Below are 18,273 nucleotides of genomic sequence, written 5' to 3'. Positions count from 1 at the left end.
TGCTTTCAATCTCAAGTTTTGTTTGAGTGAGGGTCAATCCACGGCCTACGTAATATTTCATTATTTCTCGTGCAGCAAGAATGCCTCCGACGGCATCAGATCATGCTAATTTCATTACCAGTACATGTACATTAAAAAACGACATCACTTCTCTGCTGTTTATACATTATGTGTTTGTTTAACCAGAATGTCACACGGAAAACATCAATGATTCCATTGATATATATTTGAATGCGATATATCTAATATGAAACTATATTTGCTTGCATCCGATTGAGTGGAACAAAGAAAATATCATTCTACTTATTTTTGTACATCTCTCTTTATTCAGCAATATCTCATTTATCTTTTTTATTACTGATTTTAAATTCTACAATTTTTGTTTAGAATAAATAAAAAGTTTAGTACTCATGTAAAAAAATCTTTTGGATTTCATGCACATTTCAAAAATTATCAACAGTGTCTACGATTTTATGGGACAACCTTCATATATACACATCTAACACGAGATCTGGCAAAACTTTCCAATAAATCATATCCGTCATTCATATGCTACAATTCTAACAAGGCTACAAGTCATTAGAATGAAGGGTTATCTCACTAAATATTATTAAGACAAGACAAACAATATTAACTTTAATTAGGAGAGTAGTTTTTATTGAGTAATTATTGTGAAAAATAATTTTTTTAAAAATGCCGTCACTTAGACTCAGCGACGAATACTAAAGATAAGAGAAACAAACATCAACATCACTTAACGGAAACAAAGACGAACAGGACATGATACGAAAAAAACACATACTGTACTATACAAGCACCTTAATACTGCTGTAGTCATGCTTATATATATACAAGCAAAATTCTTCAAAAATCCCACAATCTTCTTCTCCAAGATCTTTATCACCACAAATAAAGAGCCAAACCAACATGCAAAACAGACACGTGGACAAAACCTTCTGTTGCCTACATTATTCCTTGTTTAAAACACAGTACAGTTATACATCTGTCATAATGACAAAACTGAGCAAGTGAAATTTATTTAAAAGCTCTATAATAACAGAAGGACAGTATGTCCTTCAAACATATCATGTGGACCATTGATGACAGGGCGACATCTCATGTGGACCATTGATGACAGGGCGACATATCATGTGGACCATTGATGACAGGGCGACATCTCATGTGGACCATTGATGACAGGGCGACATATCATGTGAACCATTGATGACAGGGCGACATATCATGTGGACCATTGATGACAGAGCGACATATCATGCGGACCATTGATGACGGGGCGACATACTGTATCACTAACAACTGTGAGACTGCATTCACGATCCCTGTTTCTTATCTTCACTATTTTAATCACAGAAAACTCCAGACATATCATGAATGCTATTTTGAACCTTACGAACATGGACAGATTTAAGACACTTTAAGGACAGCTATCAATAAAACCATTCTATTGGGCGACATGAGGGACCTAATACAATTTATCTTCAGGACAGAAGGTTCATTCTCAGTCTATCATTTCAAAGTTTTCTTAAGTAGAATAGAATCACTTAAGTATCTGTTGGGGAGATCAGATGATTTTTCTAAACTTAGAATTTACTTATTCATTGGCAATGCGGACATCTCCATCTGAATGAAAAATTCTCAAGTAAGACGTTAAACAATATACAAACAACCAACCAACTAAGGTTAAAAAATTTGAAGTCCCATGAAAAGTGCTGACAGACAGATAGAGCAATTAATATGAGGCACCCACCTGAGGCCCTACTTTAAAAAGTATTCGTTTTTAGCTCAGGTGAGCTAGAAATAAGAAAATTACTTGAAGAGTAGAAAGTGGGAAATAATCTGGCCTACACTATACAAATATAAAATTTAATGTAAAAATATGATTATCATTGTAACAGTTGTGAGACAATAAAATTTCATTTCATTTCTGAATCATCTGGGAAATTAGGCCGACAAAGTATGTGACATCTAGTATGCTGGGTAAATTCAGTGACAATGGTCAAACGTGTTGTTACCTGTAGTCATGTCCGGGCTCCATTCCTGTTCCCCTGTGGGGCCCCACAGGTAGGAGCGGTTTTCCCTGGTCTTGTGTCTGAGGACTCTGCCTCCCTGGAGCCCCCCATCCATGGTGCTACTGTAGTTGGTCGAGCCCAGGGAAGAGCTGTGCCCAAACCGCTCTAGATTCTGCAGGCTGCTGGTCGGGGATATACTCTTACAACTGTCGACTGACCCCACATAAAACTCCTTCTCCTCCGTCACCAGGCCACTGGCAGCGCGATTCAAACTAACAAAATATTCATACATATAATTAAAAGCTTTTCACATGAAGTAAAACTTCTCTGTCACCAGGCCACTGGCAGTGCGATTCAAACTAACAAAATATTGATACATATAATTAAAAGCTTTTCACATGAAGTAAAACTTCTCCGTCACCAGGCCACTGGGAGCGCGATTCAAACTAACAAAATATTAATATCCATAAAGTTTTTCACATGCAGTGATACCACATGGACCTAAATATGCAGCTTTGATTTCATTTCACGTTATTTTCCGAGAGAATCATTTGTTTGAATTTGTCTTAAAGGGGTGTGTGTGTGTGTGTGTGTGTGGGTAAATTTGTTGTTAAATATGTTAGATATAAAATGTAATAGAAAATGAATCAATCTTTTTTATTTTAGAAAGAACTCTAAAACCTACAGTACGCAAACAAAAAAAGTTGTCATTTTCAACCATTTCTAAATCCCGACATTTCTGAACTTGTTGTTTTCAGAAAATGAGAGGTGCATACATCAACAGTAATTCGACTGGAGACACTTGTATGTCTAAACTTGTTCATTTAAATAATATTAGCTTTAAATCTGAAAATTTTATTTTGTTATAAAAATATGCCATGATTATGATAGTTCTGTAACATTAACCATAGCCATTGATAAAATTTAAAACTTAAGTTTAAGATTTTATAAAATTATAAAAGATTTCGATTCTATTGAATACATAGCATTTTTTTGTAAGAGAAGGCAATAAAGTGATTTTACTTCATCGCTCTGTATAGGTTCCCTAACACAAATATTAATAACAAAAGTTTAAAAACCTTATTTTTTTCTGTTATTGAAATAGTGAATCACAATTTTGCAACAAAAATTTTCGACGCCAAAATGACAACTAGTATTGCTTTAACTTCCAAGTCAAAGAACTTCAAAATTTGGCAGTCAGAAATGGCTGTGGTTGTTCCTAATCCTTGAAGGATTTTTTTAAAACAGAGAAAATATAACCTTCACACAGCCCTCACTAAGTGTAAATTGTTTCATTAGGAGTAATCAGCTCTGCTCCTCTCTTGTGAATCCTACCTGCTAGGTTCTGAACATTTTTCACTGCTATCCTGTACAGTAAAGGAGGGCTGTTTTTTCATGTCCATCGACAATTGTGACATCTGTAACATAATAAACATGCATTTGATCAGATTTCCAGAAAGTCTATCACGTTCTATTTAGAATTGAATTTAACCCACTAAATGAAACGGTTACAAATGGAAAGAGTAGAATACACATGTACATGTATAGACAATAGCATTCTGAAATTGAAAACTTTAGAAAGTGTAAAGGGCTGTTTAATATGTAATGTGTATTGTACGATGTCTCAAAAGCATTCAACTTAAATAGTGAAATGAACATTACATCCCTTCAAAGTATTCTCCGCGGTTTGAAATACATAATTTCAATCTCTGAATCCATTTCTGAAATGTGTCACGGCACGCTGATTGAGGTAGACCTCTGAGGCACTGACTGATGGCTGAGTCATGGGCTTGTCGGGACTTCTAACAACCACCAGATAAGAACTTTTTAAGTTTTGGAAAAAGGAAAAAGTCGCATGGGGCTATAGATCTGGAGAGTACGGTGGGTGTGGCAAGACGGTAACCTTCTCCGACTTCAAAAATTGCTTCACAAGCTCAGATGTATGTGATGGAGCATTATCATGAAGTAGACAAACATGCCTAAATCCTTCTGTTGATGGTAATATTTCTTGAGCTTTTTTAGTATAACATCTCGATAATACCGACCTGTAACACTTTTGCCCTTAGGCACCGGAATTTGTATGGCTAAACCACCACATGAGAAGAATATGCAATAAAGAACCTTCTTTGTGCTTATGGTTCTTTTGGCAACTACAGGACTTTCACTGTGTTTAATTAGCCATATTTTGTTTCCAATTTTTCTTACTGGTTCGAAATAGTGAATCCATGTTTCATCACCAATAACAATGTTTGCAAATTGTCTTTGATAGAATTTGGGAAATATTTTGAGCAATTGCTTAGCGGTTTGTACTCATACATGTTTTTGGTCTTTTGTCAATATACAGAAATCTTTTGTACTTTCAAAATATGCTTCAAAATGAAATGCACCCACGATAGCGATATGCCAACAGCTTTGGTAATATCACTAATTGTGTATCTGCCATCACTTTCAATTATTTCCCTGACTTTTGCCTTGACTATTACAGTTTCAGGTCGGCCAGATTTTGCTGCATCTTTGACAGACTCTGTGCCAATCAAAAATATCTTTCTCCACTTACGAACTGTATCATATGATACATTATCAGACCCATAAACGTCCCCCAATTCAGTAAAAATCTGCATTACCGAATGACCAAGTTTTGTGCAAACTTTTACATATTAAGCTCTAATTTCTTCAATATTCTCAACCCGTTTCCCAACGTTTGGCTCTATTGAAATGACTACAAGTTTAAAACTATGTGGAGCTGAAGGCTCGTGTTTATACCATTGGAAAGGTATTGAATAGAGCTATTCAAGGGTATCATCATCCACGAAATCGTGCAAAGCGTTATCGTGCTGTGGTACAATACACATCGAACAGCCCTCATATGTCGTATGTCACATAATTTTAGAACAACAAACTTAGAGTCACACAGAGCAGTCACAAAGTACACTCAGTACATAAAAGATTCTGTCCCAGAACACTTCAGCTTTTGATCGTTTATTCTGATGAACTCTGCTAAACTTTGTGAAGTGTCACCTTAGCTGATTCCCGGCTCAATTTCTCTAATAATGCTGATGAACCCTTCTTATTGTAAACGTGAAAATGATGGGTCTGTACAGCAGCACCTTGTGGGTCTAAAAAGTAAAATATTTAGTACAAAGTCACATGTAGGTTACAATACATTACCACCTGAGCTACATAAAATTTTAATTCTTTTTACTTGAGATGAACATTTTTTACCAAGAGAATGATATACATGTACAAGCAGAGCACAATACACGTTATTGACAGAGTTGTAACACAACGTCCTTCAGATTACATTTACATGTATACACTGTGAAGCAGCTTATAAAAACGTTTACGTTGTAGCCCAATAACTCCTTGCTATTAAAATTCCATTAAAGGACACATCTCGCGTTTTCAAAGTTCTCAAAATTATACGTAATTTACCTTCCTTATATACACAGTAATGAATTCTAATAGTTAGTTTGTGGACATAAAGTGATAATTAGCCCAATTATGGCTTCAAATCTAGGACCCGATTGTAAAAACATCTCGCTAATTAGGTAGGGAGTCACGTGGTACCGTGACGTCATATGCGACCTTCCTCGATCAGCTTATAGTAAAAATAGTGTGGAAATCTTAAAGAACTCGGCTTTTAATCACCATTATTCACCATGGACGACATCTGTTCCGATTTTGAGGAAATTCCCGAGAATCTTCACATTCAACCTTATATGTTTGAACCACCAGTGCGTTCAAATAGGAATGTAAATACCCAAGAAAGTAGCGAGGAAAGCGAGGATGAAATCTGCAATGATGAGAAAATTGATCGCCGTCGGAACACTATTTGGTAAGGATATTCATTTAAACCTCTGTGATGGACGTTGTTTTTATAAAATGTGCAATAAATATTTATTTAAAGATTGGGGGAAATAATAATTTCACGATACCGTCGACTACTATGGACGAATTTCGAAGGACAAGATAATACATTCAAAGTTGAAATCATGTTATGCACTTTATTATAAACGCAGCCACGCACGTATAATGAAGGCGGGTACACTTTTCAAAAACATTTTCCGTTATGTATCTACGCATGGAAAGATATATTGGGTATTCCCTCCTTGTTAAGTTATACAGTCCCCCCCCCCCTTCAATAAATCGTAGTTCACGATATTTTTTTTTATTAAATCATATTAACACCCAACACCCCCCCCCCCGGGCATTTGGTTTTTGAAGACGAGTATAATTTTTATTTAGAACTTTAGACAATTTCCAAGAAGGGGTCTTGTTCCCCACCCCCACCCCAGAAAAGCGTTACTATGTCTTAAAATGTGATCTACACTTAATTATTCTTCATGCTATAAAAGTGTTTTCTTTTTCCACAAGAACTTTGGTCAAAATGTGAAAACATTCAATTTAAAGTGGGAATTATATTATTATATCACCAATGCAAATGCAAGCTTTTAAAAAAAAATGTATATGTAAATATTTACAAGTTTCTGTTTTGTATTTCCAAGGTGCGAGTGTGGGATTTGTGAAGTGATGGAGACCAGAACAGAATGCATATGCTGTGCTGAGATTCCAGTCATAGATGAGCTTCGAGAGTCGAGTGACCTTGAATGCATCACACAACACAGAACTTTCATAGACAATTGTTTGAATGCACGAGTACTGGAAGTCAGTCTTTATGACTTCATTCAAAGAGAGGGGCCTTTGGATGACAATGAAACCACTAATGAGTAAGATAATATTCAAATCTTGATCAGTTGAATACTCAAATGTAAATAATGATTCCTGTTTTCTTTAATTCTGTACAAAACAATCACATAAAAGTTAAAAACAATTCACAACAACAGTATTTACAACAACAGTCTCCAACTAACTTCACTTAGTTCATGGCACATAAACCAAATCAGTTACAACTGTAATTGTTTTATTGTTCACAGAACATACAGACACATTGCATATCGCCGGTTTGTCCTCTGGATATGGCATCGACTCGGACGGAGGAATCGTAAAGTTTTGCCAGCATGTGTTGTCACAACAATTCGCAGGACATTCCCATCAGAGGACTACACAGGATTCCAAGCCCACTGTATAGAACCATAGCTCTACCGTGCAAATCTAGTACGCCTTGTAACAATGAGCTGGTCCTTGTTGACTGCAGCATAGCCTGATATAAGGGTTGGTGGTTGGTATCCAAGAGAAGCTTTTCCATCAGATGAAGCTGCTGAACACGAGGGTAGCTGAAGCCTGCGTTCCACAAGATTCAGTCGCAAGATGTCAATATAATCTGAAAAGTATGAAATTGTTTAAATATGTGATTTGAAAATTTTTATGTTATGAATCCTTTTTTGATTGATATTATCTACATTGACCAACAGTGTTAAAACAAATAAAAAGATGTAGAATTAATGTGTAATTTGGTTGTTCTGTATTTAATATTGAAAATTACAGTAAAGTTTAAAAGACTAAACACATACCATAAGTAATTGGAGTCTTCCGTGGCTTTACAACAACATGCTTTCCTTTTTTCCCTTTCGGGTAGCTCAACTGCCACTGTGGTACACCAGCTCTTGTCACTGCCTGGTAACGCCGACCATTTTCATTAAAGTGAAGAGCTGCTACACACAATCTATAAATAACAACATTAATATCATCAGTTTTAATAAGAAGTTGTAAGTTCAGACATACTAAGGAAAAAACTTTAAAGACTCGTAGCTCTTAGAAAGAACCACATAGAACAATTTGAGGAGGAATGGTAATTTTTGAAGAAGAAAAACTGAGTTAATGAACTTTATATCACATTATGCATGTATAAGAAGCATTTAGACATAAATGGCATTAACAATGTAATTTTTACATGAATAGTATATATATAACTAAAAGAACTGACTAAATGAATTTTCTTGATTTAAAAAAAAAAGGGGGGGGGGGGTATAAATTTGAAGTTCAAATACACTTCTAAATTTACAAATACATACCTTGCTGTCATAGCAGGGAAGAAAAAATGCGTTGTCTTTGGGGCAAAGCTATTCACCACACTATGGAAAACCTCTAGGCTGAAAGTTTGGTGAAGAGGAGATAACTTGGACACATCCTTCAACAGAAATTTACTCTCTACCACCTCCCGAAACAGCTTATGGGCTCTGGATCCTGATAAGAATAAAATTGTACATGGATTATACTTTATATTTTAATACGATAAATGTATATTGTGAGATGCAGATCTACACATTTATGTATTGTCATATTTTGAAGCTTATTATGCATTATCAATAAAAAAAATTATACTGCTTCACATACTAGTATTTAAATAGGAGTACTTTCGTGGGGATTTCTTAAGCATTACCTTCTCTTAGCCATTGTCTACCATCCTCTAACTCCCCATGTTGACAGTTTGCATGTTTATTGGCAACATGTTCCACTAAGGATGCCCACTTCTGCTCCTTCATATCGCCATTGTCTCCACTGGAGGCTGCCACCCAGTAGCAGTGGTTGACAGCACTCCTGGTCCAAAGTCTGATATCATCGCAATCCTTTTTCTTTGCATTTGTCTCCAGTTTCTTTGAAATGCCTATATACGTACATGTATTAACTTTAAAATATGAAATTTTGATATAACTTGGGTAAAATTAACTCTGTAAGTCACTTTGAACATCAAGTTGACTAATGGAATGTAAAAGTTAACTTACCTTTGGCCATGTGCCAGACGTCAAAATAATGTTTTTTATCATGATGCTCCGTCCTCATGAACTTCTTCACCATGCTATGTCTGTCTGTAACAAGTGTCTGGACATGGAGGCCGGCATCTTCCAATCTTTTTAGTCCTCTTTTCAGACCTTCTAGTTCCATATGCGTGGATCCAGCAACCTCATTACTCTGTGAATGTATTACTTTCATAAAATTAACTTACAATTGATAAACAGCAAATACTATTTTAAAATGTACAGCCGGTATAATAATTAAATCATATATTCACCTGAACCAATTGAAAATCCACCACTTTCCCCATCTCCAAGTCCAACAATGTATAGGAGCCAAACTTGGCAGAGAAGCCTGGAGAATCGCATCTTGCATCGCCTCCTAATATAAGGGGTCTTCCTGCATTCTGATTCAGCAACTCTGCTTGATGAAAGTCCCACGTGAATAAGGCTGCTGGCACAACATACGAAGACTGGATTCTGCTGAATGTAGATGCTGAGATTGTTGGCACTTTGAGATGTCTAAAAAAACGGAGACACTTAGAGCTGTTGATGCCACTAAATACAATGGCACCTGCCAGAAGAAGATTTGACCATGGCATTCCGTGATAACATGTCTGACTTTCCCATTGCATGGTATGTCCATTCACACATTTTGACACAGTCCCAATCATGGTGCCCCTCGTGAACTGCACAATTGGATTGCATACTTCACCACAAGTGTCACATTTCCGCAATAATTTTGCTAGGGAAGACTCTGCAACCAGGAATTGTCTCTCTTCCTCTGGTGGGGGATTGGTCCTCAGGGAATATGATTCGTTCGGGATGTCTTCATCATCTTCCTCTGCCTCGTCTAAATCAAAGTCTGGGTCACTATCATAATTGTCTTCCTCTTCACTGTCACTTTCAGGGGGTGGCTGAGGCACATGACAAGGCACTAATCCGGCAGCGACCCTCAATGAAACACCATCGGAGAGGTTGGAACATTGAACTCCGGTAGACACAGTCCTTACTGTCTTGTCATTTGTAAGAGACACTTGTATCTTACGTGTCCTCTGTGGGGGTCGAATTGCTGCTTGGCATTGCTTCTCCGTCTGGTTTGAGGTGATGGCAACTGTCTCCTCATCAGCTGATTGTGGTTCTGGCTCTATCTGCTCAGTAGGTGGCAGTTCAGGCAGAAGTGGAGGTTCTGTATCCTCATCATGGTCATTAGGCTGCTCCTCATTAGCACGAGGTTCCATTTCTTGAAGAACTTGGCGTAGAACCTGCAAAAAATAAAACAATGTTACATCTAAAAAGTGTCTGCTCTTGAATACTGCACTTATTCTGACACTATCTTACTATAAAAATAAAATTAGTAGTTTAGTACTAGCATTACTTCTTCATAACTATCTTACTGAATATTCCATTCTAATTCATTTAAATATGTTTATCATACAATAAGGTGGAAGATATTTGTAATAGTCCTGGCCTAGCTTCTTTTTTTTTTTTTTTATAGAATTTGTTCTAAGCCAAACTAAATATCAGCAAATTGAAATATATATATAATTTGTTTCCAGTTTCCCCCACCTAGCTATGCTTTTGTTGCTGACCCTCTCCCTCTATACTAATGTATTGATGATACATGTATAACTATCAAAAATGAAAATCTCTCAATTTTTAAACTGGAATGTTTTCCTTTTCGCAATCAAGTTTCTCTAATTTACATAATTTAATTTTGTCTGGGTACTATTGATCTTCAAAATGCTGGACAAGTATTTATAAAGTATGTAATATACCTGTATTCAAAGCGTATAAAACAACAATTTCGAATACAATGCAATGTTTACCTACCTATCCTAGGTAATTATAGGAAATACACGTGTACACAATATTTTCTCTAGTATGCCGAGGACGCAAGAATTATATAAATCGTAATTATACTCCAAACAAATAATAACATATTTACAATTAGTTTTAATTAAAACTTACGTCGGCTCTCTGGCGTTTTGCATATGCCCCTCGGGGCTTTGATGCGGGTAGAGCAATGGCGGCATTCTCGTCATGGACAGGATGCAGAGGGAGGGGGATATCGGGAATAGCATCAGTTCGCAACCGAATCTTGGCTCCATTATAACCATTTTCCTTCAGTTTATCTGGATCTCTGTCCAACTGCTCTTTAGAAAAGTGCAAAGAACACAGGCGACTGCTTTTGGATGGAACAAAGTCCTCGCGCCGACAAAAATTCACCCAAGTCTTTTTCCTCAAACCTTCCTTAGGAAAACTGAAAAAACTCAGTCCACATCCCTTCTTATGACGGCTAGTACATCCGTAGGCGGCACAAAACACCATAATGAACCGTTATAAATAATCCGATAACGTGATAATTGATTTGTTTAGCAATCAAAGCTGATCAAATGGCTTACACAATCTTACATCTGTTATCACACCTTCTCGCCAAAGGTCGCATATGACGTCACACATAATGGCGCGTAAATCGCGAGAAAAAATATGCATATTGAGAAATTTGAATTTCATCGCTCTAAAACCAGAAAACTACGCAAAATATTTCCTTTTTTACACGTTAACACTTATTTTTGGCATGAAAAGAATTCATTTTGCACAAAAAATCAAAATGTTTGAACACTCGAGATGTGTCCTTTAACCTTCCATACAAAATTAATAGAAACCTGTGGGGAAAGCGTGCACCCATCGCCGTCTGTTGGACGTCATTTTGAACTGCATTCTGGACGGAGCAAACGGGTTGATAAGGGCTCGTCGTGACTTGGCCTGGTGAATGTGCCTCCTGGAGTACCCGACCGGGGATTCAGCACTACCCACAATCCTCCTGGAGAAGTAGGTTTCCTCTGTCTCTGACGAGTTGTTTGATTCTTTACTTGATATTTTTTCTATGAAACAGTGTATTAAGGTTTGAAGAGGAATATCATAAGCTCCTATTCCAAATGCATTTTTGACATCTTTATACAAATTCTGTATTCAGCATCAGCATAATTTCTGATCTCTGCAACTCTTTCAACAATACACAGATGGAAAAGAAAATGTATTGATGATACAGATGTGAATGAATATGTACTGATAACACAGATGGAAATCAAAACATAATGATGATACAGATGGAAATCAAAACGTACTGATGACAAAGAAAGAAATCAATACGTACTGACGATGGGATAACAGCCGACAGAGGAAGAGACATCCTCGGTGCTGCTGGACCGTGCCAGGGTGGGGATGTTGATGGCTGGAGACCCCCTCCTCTCCCCCTTCTCTATAACGAAGCTGGAGTATTCATCTGAGACATTTCTCTTTCTGGGTTTCTTTATCTGTTTGGCTTCTGCCAGTGTTTGGGGCTCCCTCCTAGCATGGTAGGGACTCTTCAAAGACCTAAAAAGTTAACTATGTCATCAAAAACAAACACCAAGTTTACAGTGATCTGAAAGGAAGGACGTTCAGTTTAAACACGATAACACCCAGGGTAGGGTTCTTACCCAAACCTTGTTGAGTTTGGGGTGGGAAGTTTCCAGATCTGGGCATCATACTCATCATAATCTACAAAGGGAAAATTATCCTCGTCCTCCGACTGGTTGGGAGAATGTGCAATCAATTCTGAAAAATAACTTAAAAGTTTACTGGCAGAACAGGTCCATTTACCAACTGTATGTAATATAAGCAGCTGCTCTTCAACAATACTCTCAGAATTTTATTTTTATACGGCACTCTTGTCTGTGGGTACCAGATCTCAGAATTTTATTTTTATATGACACTCTTGTCTGTGGGTACCGGATCTCAGAATTTTATTTTTATATGGTACTTTTGTTGTCTGTGGGTACCGCATCTCAGAATTTTATTTTTATATGGTACTTTTGTTGTCTGTGGGTACCGCATCTCAGAATTTCTACTTACTTCTGTCACCAGGCCTTCTCTGTGCTTCAAACTGTGAAAAAAATTATTTGGATCTCAGAAACATTTTGAGTTGATGCGACACACATAGAATGTGTCGTCTACATTATTACATGTACAGTGTATTTACACCACTACAGAGCTGACAGCGCCAGGTGAAAGAGCTACAGTGTGACTAAATTACTGAACGTTTACTGAAGGACTCTTTCTGCACCTAATTATCACCTGTAGCAAAGACTCGCGTTTCTCTTCATCTACAGGATTCCAGATACAGTCAAACCTCATTATCACGAACTCGATGGGACAAAATTTTGAGATGTCAGAAAATTAGAGATATCAAGGGTAACATTCTGATAAGAATAAGTGATTGGGACTTTCTGAATTACTTCAACATATCCATGGTATTCGAGATATCGGAGTTTGAGATGCTGAAGTTCAACTGTATTTAATAAACATATGAAATGTGACATTTTACCAAAGTGAAAATCATTTGGTAATATATTCCTTTACAGTACATCAATTTTTCTCTATTATTTGCATTATTCCACTTTATACAAGTAAGTCTGCTTACAAACTCTGGGGGTGGTTTAATTCTTGGGATGAACGATCCTTGTAAACGAGCTTTTATCTGACTTTTGGAAATGTAGAAACTGCAAAGAGGAGAATCAACATTCACAAATGAATTAAAAATAAGTATCAGTTGTATAAGGTGGGTTATATCCCCTTTTATCCGTGGCCTGAGATGACGTGTGCCCTCACCTGTGGTTCATCCAGTGAGGAATGTTGTAGTCGTCCCCCACCTCTAGCGAGTTCTTGGCATGTTTGTTGTGAAACTGTTCAGAGAAAGTCGACATCAGTAGATAGTGTAAGTATCCACACACAATCACAGTACTATTCATCATTTCATGATTAATCATATATACACAGCAGTACATCTCCATACGAGTGAAAAATTTTCCAATGTTAAAAATATACAACCAACCAATCAAAACAGTGGGTTTTTTCCCTTATATAAATAGTAATGATTAAGAGTAACATTCCCAATGACAAATACTATAATCGATTTTTTCCCAATATTGAGGCTAAAAAATGCACAATAACGGCCTGCCAAGTTAGCTCATACAGTGATTCGCTTTGCATGAAACATTGCACGAGTTAACTAATTTCTTCACTTCCTCTTAGATAGAAAGTAGAGGTCAATAAAATGGTGCTCATTTGTAAAATTGTAAACAATTACTCGTTTATTCTTTAAAATATGGTTTATTCAATGTTTATTTTAAAACAAATGCCATTTATTGACAAGAAAGAAAATTTCCAATTTCTTTTATTTTGATGATATTTTAATCACTGGAATAAGTATCAACTGTATTATCCCAATATGGTAGGGGGAAAACACTGATAACACATACCTTGAATAATGGAGCAGCATGAAGGGGCTGTTCTCCCATACAAACCAAGTCACTGCCCACCCCTAAATACACAAGAATTACTCATGTTAAACCCATCATCTTAACTAATTAAAATCCATTATCATTGCAAGTTGAATAGCTATTATGCATTCGTGGTAGGTATGAGAAGTCAATCATTCCAAAATAAAATTGTTGTTCAATATCACTTCAGGCTAAAAATAAAAATATGTTTGTTTCCCCTTGCCCGGCCAGGTCCAAAAAAAGGGCCCGTGTCAAAAAATTTTTACCCAAAAATCGTGCATTTTTTTTTTCCCCGGAACAAAAATCGTTCTGATATGTTATTAAGTACATCTGTTTCTACTAAGTCAAGAATAAATGTTTTGGTTTTGTTTTCAACGTTTTCTTTGAAAAGATGTAATGTTTCTATGTAGGTATTCGTAAAGTAAACCAACATATTGCATCCACTGAGTGCATTCACACTAACATGTCCAAGAATATGAATTATAAATGCCAGCAGACATGTCAATCCAGTGACCAACAAAAAAACAAGCTCGACCAATACATGGCATACCCTTCTTCTGATGTACAGTATTGAAAATGACTCTCGGTGTTCTGAGCTGCTTTTTCATAGGTGTTTCCAACAAAAATTTTCAAAACAACAAAAACAAGAGGCCCAGGGGCCTTATAGGTCACCTGAGTATCATGTAACAACCTTCCAATGTTTGAATTAGGTTTGTGTTTAAATATAAGAATTTTACTTTTGGATGGAAGAAACATTGAATAGCTATGTGGTCAGCCCCGCCTTTGCACCAGAACCCCTGACCCAGGGGCCATAAATTTCAGTTTTGAAAAAAGCATCCTTGATCATCATTATCATACTATTAGTTTGTCTACTTAATAACCAGCAGCAGAGGAGAAGATTTTCAAAGAAAGAAAATGCATTTTCACTATATGATCAATAGGGCCCCACCCTAATACCAGAACCCCTGACCCAGGGGCCATAAATTTCACAATTTTGAAAGAGGCATCCTTGCTCATCATAATCATGCTATTGGTTTGTCTACTTAATACCCAAGGACAGAGAAGAAGATTTTCAAAGAAATAATGCATTTTCACTATATGACTTATAGAGCCCCACCCTAGCACCAGAACCCCTGATCCAGGGGCCATGAATTTCACAATTTTTAACGAGGTACTGTGAGCAATGATCACTAAGAATACCCCCCGCTTACCCCAATCTCCCAAAGGGTGTTGGTAATAGGTATAAACTACCTCTTTTCTGAGTGTTGCTACTTCCATGTCCAGTGCACATGACCTTTGACCTTTTGACCCCAAAGTCGATAGGGAACATCTTCATCCCATGGGTAGTCCATATGTATGATATGGTGACTGTAGGTGGAAAGGATAACACTTTAGAGCCCGGAAACCATATTGCTACTTCAATGTCCAGTGCGCGTGACCTTTGACCTTTTGACCCCAAAATCGATAGGGATCATCTTCATCCCATTAGTAGTCCATATATATGATATGGTGACTGTAGGTGGAAAGGATAACGCTTTAGAGCCCGGAAACCATATTGCTACTTCAATGTCCAATGCGCTTGACCTTTGACCTCAAAATCGATAGGGATCATCTTCATCCCATTAGTAGTCCATATATATGATATGGTGACTGTAGGTGGAAAGGATAACGCTTTAGAGCCCGGAAACCGTATTGCTACTTCAATGTCCAATGCGCTTGACCTTTGACCTTTTGACCCCAAAATCGATAGAGAACATCTTCATCCCATGGGTAGTCCATATGTTTGATATGGTGACTGTAGGTGGAAAGGATAACGCTTTAGAGCCCGGAAACCATATTGCTACTTCAATGTCCAGTGCGCTTGACCTTTGACCTTTTGACCCTAAAATCGATAGGGAACATCTTCATCCTATGGGTAGTCCATATGTATGATATGGTGACTGTAGGTGGAAAGGATAACACTTAAGAGCCCGGAAACCATATTGCTACTTCGATGTCCAGTGTGCTTGACCTTTGACCTTTTGACCCCAAAATCGATAGGGAACATCTTCATCTCATGGGTAGTCCATATATATGATATGGTGACAGTAGGTGGAAAGGATAATGCTTTAGAGCCCGGAAACCATTGCGTCTACAGACGGACGGACGGACAGACGGACAACTCGATTCCAGTATACCCCCCACAACTTGTTGCGGGGGGTATAAAGAGGCATCCTTGCTCATCATTACCATGCTATTAGTTTGTCTACTTAATACCCAGAGACAGAGAAGATTTTCAAAGAATTTCTACATTTTCACTATATGACCAATAGAGCCCCACCCTAACACAAGAACCCCTGCCCTAGGGGCCATGAATTTCACAATTTTGGTAGAGGGCTCAATGCTCATTATAATTATGCCCACAGTTTGGCTTCTTGATGTCCAGGAGTAAAGAAGATTTTTTAAAATTACACTCATTTTGATGGTTTTTGCCATTTTCACTATATGACCAATAGAGCCCCACCCTAACACAAGAACCCCTGCCCCAGGGGCCATGAATTTCACAATTTTGGTAGAGGGCTCAATGCTCATTATAATTATGTCCACAGTCTGGCTTCTTGATGTCCAGGAGTAAAGAAGAAGATTTTTTAAAATTACACTCATTTTGATGGTTTTTGCCCCACCCCTCAGGCCCCAGGGGGGCAGGGACCACGAATTTCACAATTTTTGTTCCCCTTCACCCACAGATGCTATATGCCAAAATTGGTTGAAATTGGTTCAGGGGTTTCAGAGAAGAAGCTGAAAATGTTCAAATGTTAACGCACGACGACGGACAAAAACAGATAGCAATAGGTCACCTGAATGAATTCAGGTGACCTAAAAACCACCTGCCTGCCTGGTCTGTTTCAAAAGTCAGACCTGGGGGAGGGGAAACAAACATTCTTTTAAATATGGCCTTATCAAATTTCTATTGTCTGCAAACTACTACTATTATTCAAACTTTTGTCTGTTTCAGTTCAAAAGTAATGAACATCCTTCAGGTGATTAGAATTTGACTTAGGTCTGAGTTTGTTACATGCTTGATCCTACACATATAATTATGTATATGTACTGTCATAACTTCTCCACTGAGTATTTTCTGTCTCATCCACTCCACACAGTTAATAGTTCTTCGTTTGGTAATGTTGACTAGTTCCCTGTCCCACTTAACACAGTCAATAGTTCTTTGTTTGGCGATATTGACTAGTTCCCTGCCCCATTTAACACAGTCAATATAGTTCTTTGTTTGGTTATATTGACTAGTTCCATGACCCACTGAACACAGTCAATAGTTCTTTTTTGGTGATGTTGACTAGTTCCCTGTCACATTAACACAGTCAATAGATCTTTGTTTGATGATGTTGACTAGTTCCCTGTCCCACTTTACATGTAGTCAATAGATCTTTGTTTGATGATGTTGACTAGTTCCCTGTTCCACTTTACATGTAGTCAATAGATCTTTGTTTGATGATGTTGACTAGTTCCCTATCACATTAACACAGTCAATAGATCTTTGTTTGATGATGTTGACTAGTTCCCTGTCCCACTTTACATGTAGTCAATAGATCTTTGTTTGGTGATGTTGACTAGTTCCCTATCACATTAACACAGTCAATAGATCTTTGATGATGTTGACTAGTTCCCTGTCCCACTTTACATGTAGTCAATAGATCTTTGTTTGATGATGTTGGCTAGTTCCCTGTTCCACTTTACATGTAGTCAATAGATCTTTGTTTGATGATGTTGACTAGTTCCCTGTCACACTTAACACAGTTAATAGTTATTTGTTTGGTGACCTTGACTAGTTCTCTGTTCCACTTTACATGTAGTCAATAGATCTTTGTTTAGTGATGTTGGCTAGTTCCCTGTCCCACTTAACAGTCAATAGATCTTTGTTTAGTGATTTTGACACTTACCACAATCAATAGTTCTTTGTTTGGTAATGTTGGCTAGTTCCCTGTCCACCTCAAACACTCCAGCTCCTGGGGTGATTACCACGGCAACCTTACCAGTTCTATCAAAGTTCCTGTCAATGTAGTAACCCTCAAACACTGCAAAATATCACAACAGAATATTGTAAAATAAATATGTACCAAAAAGGCATGAAGGCAGACAGCAACTTATCTCCAAATAACTCTGCGGGATACAAGAACAATCAAACAAAACAGTTTATCGTCTCCTTTCCCTGTAAAGAGATTCATGTAG

At 37.4% G+C, this 18,273-nt stretch overlaps 3 protein-coding genes across 12 annotated transcripts in view; 1 reads left to right on the top strand and 2 right to left on the bottom strand.

Annotated features, from left to right (window-relative positions):
• LOC125664456 (GATOR complex protein DEPDC5-like) overlaps positions 1-18,273 on the bottom strand; it is a 77,118-nt gene that overhangs the window by 46,634 nt on the left and 12,211 nt on the right. For all 10 annotated transcript variants that reach the window (XM_056152620.1, XM_056152625.1, XM_056152621.1 and 7 more), the window contains exons 11-21: positions 17,985-18,119; positions 14,029-14,090; positions 13,379-13,452; positions 13,191-13,269; positions 12,623-12,653; positions 12,208-12,325; positions 11,883-12,103; positions 11,392-11,610; positions 5,049-5,146; positions 3,366-3,448; positions 2,034-2,302 (exon numbers count right to left, since the gene is read on the bottom strand). In XM_056152620.1, coding sequence (XP_056008595.1) covers positions 2,034-2,302; positions 3,366-3,448; positions 5,049-5,146; positions 11,392-11,610; positions 11,883-12,103; positions 12,208-12,325; positions 12,623-12,653; positions 13,191-13,269; positions 13,379-13,452; positions 14,029-14,090; positions 17,985-18,119 — 1,389 coding nt within the window. The remainder of the gene's footprint in view (positions 1-2,033; positions 2,303-3,365; positions 3,449-5,048; positions 5,147-11,391; positions 11,611-11,882; positions 12,104-12,207; positions 12,326-12,622; positions 12,654-13,190; positions 13,270-13,378; positions 13,453-14,028; positions 14,091-17,984; positions 18,120-18,273) is intronic.
• On the top strand, positions 5,459-7,423 carry LOC125672639 (P2X purinoceptor 7-like). The gene is made up of 3 exons (XM_048908834.2): positions 5,459-5,865; positions 6,536-6,757; positions 6,965-7,423. Exons 1-3 carry the CDS (start codon positions 5,690-5,692, stop codon positions 7,125-7,127), a joined length of 561 nt encoding a protein of 186 aa, XP_048764791.2. The 5' UTR covers positions 5,459-5,689; the 3' UTR covers positions 7,128-7,423.
• On the bottom strand, positions 6,806-11,352 carry LOC125672638 (uncharacterized). Its single transcript, XM_048908832.2, has 7 exons — positions 10,694-11,352; positions 9,001-9,987; positions 8,714-8,900; positions 8,371-8,595; positions 8,003-8,174; positions 7,502-7,653; positions 6,806-7,311 (listed from the first exon to the last, which is right to left on the bottom strand). The coding sequence occupies exons 1-7, from the start codon at positions 11,051-11,053 to the stop codon at positions 7,130-7,132; spliced, it is 2,265 nt and encodes a 754-aa protein (XP_048764789.2). The 5' UTR covers positions 11,054-11,352; the 3' UTR covers positions 6,806-7,129.

The sequence above is a fragment of the Ostrea edulis genome, chromosome 1 (genome assembly GCF_947568905.1).
Source record: "Ostrea edulis chromosome 1, xbOstEdul1.1, whole genome shotgun sequence".
Lineage (NCBI taxonomy): Eukaryota > Metazoa > Mollusca > Bivalvia > Ostreida > Ostreidae > Ostrea > Ostrea edulis.
This window is presented reverse-complemented; position numbering and strand designations above follow the sequence as displayed.

Excerpts from the sequence above, each read along its gene's own strand:
- LOC125672638 (XM_048908832.2), bottom strand. The coding sequence starts at position 11,053 with ATGGTGTTTTGTGCCGCCTACGGATGTACTAGCCGTCATAAGAAGGGA. Across the intron at positions 8,596-8,713 it reads CGTCTGGCACATGGCCAAAG|GCATTTCAAAGAAACTGGAG; the intron begins GTAAGTTAACTT and ends GTACGTATATAG. Across the intron at positions 8,175-8,370 it reads TAGACAATGGCTAAGAGAAG|GATCCAGAGCCCATAAGCTG; the intron begins GTAATGCTTAAG and ends TATTCTTATCAG.
- LOC125672639 (XM_048908834.2), top strand. The coding sequence starts at position 5,690 with ATGGACGACATCTGTTCCGATTTTGAGGAAATTCCCGAGAATCTTCAC. Across the intron at positions 5,866-6,535 it reads CGCCGTCGGAACACTATTTG|GTGCGAGTGTGGGATTTGTG; the intron begins GTAAGGATATTC and ends TGTATTTCCAAG. Across the intron at positions 6,758-6,964 it reads GACAATGAAACCACTAATGA|AACATACAGACACATTGCAT; the intron begins GTAAGATAATAT and ends TATTGTTCACAG.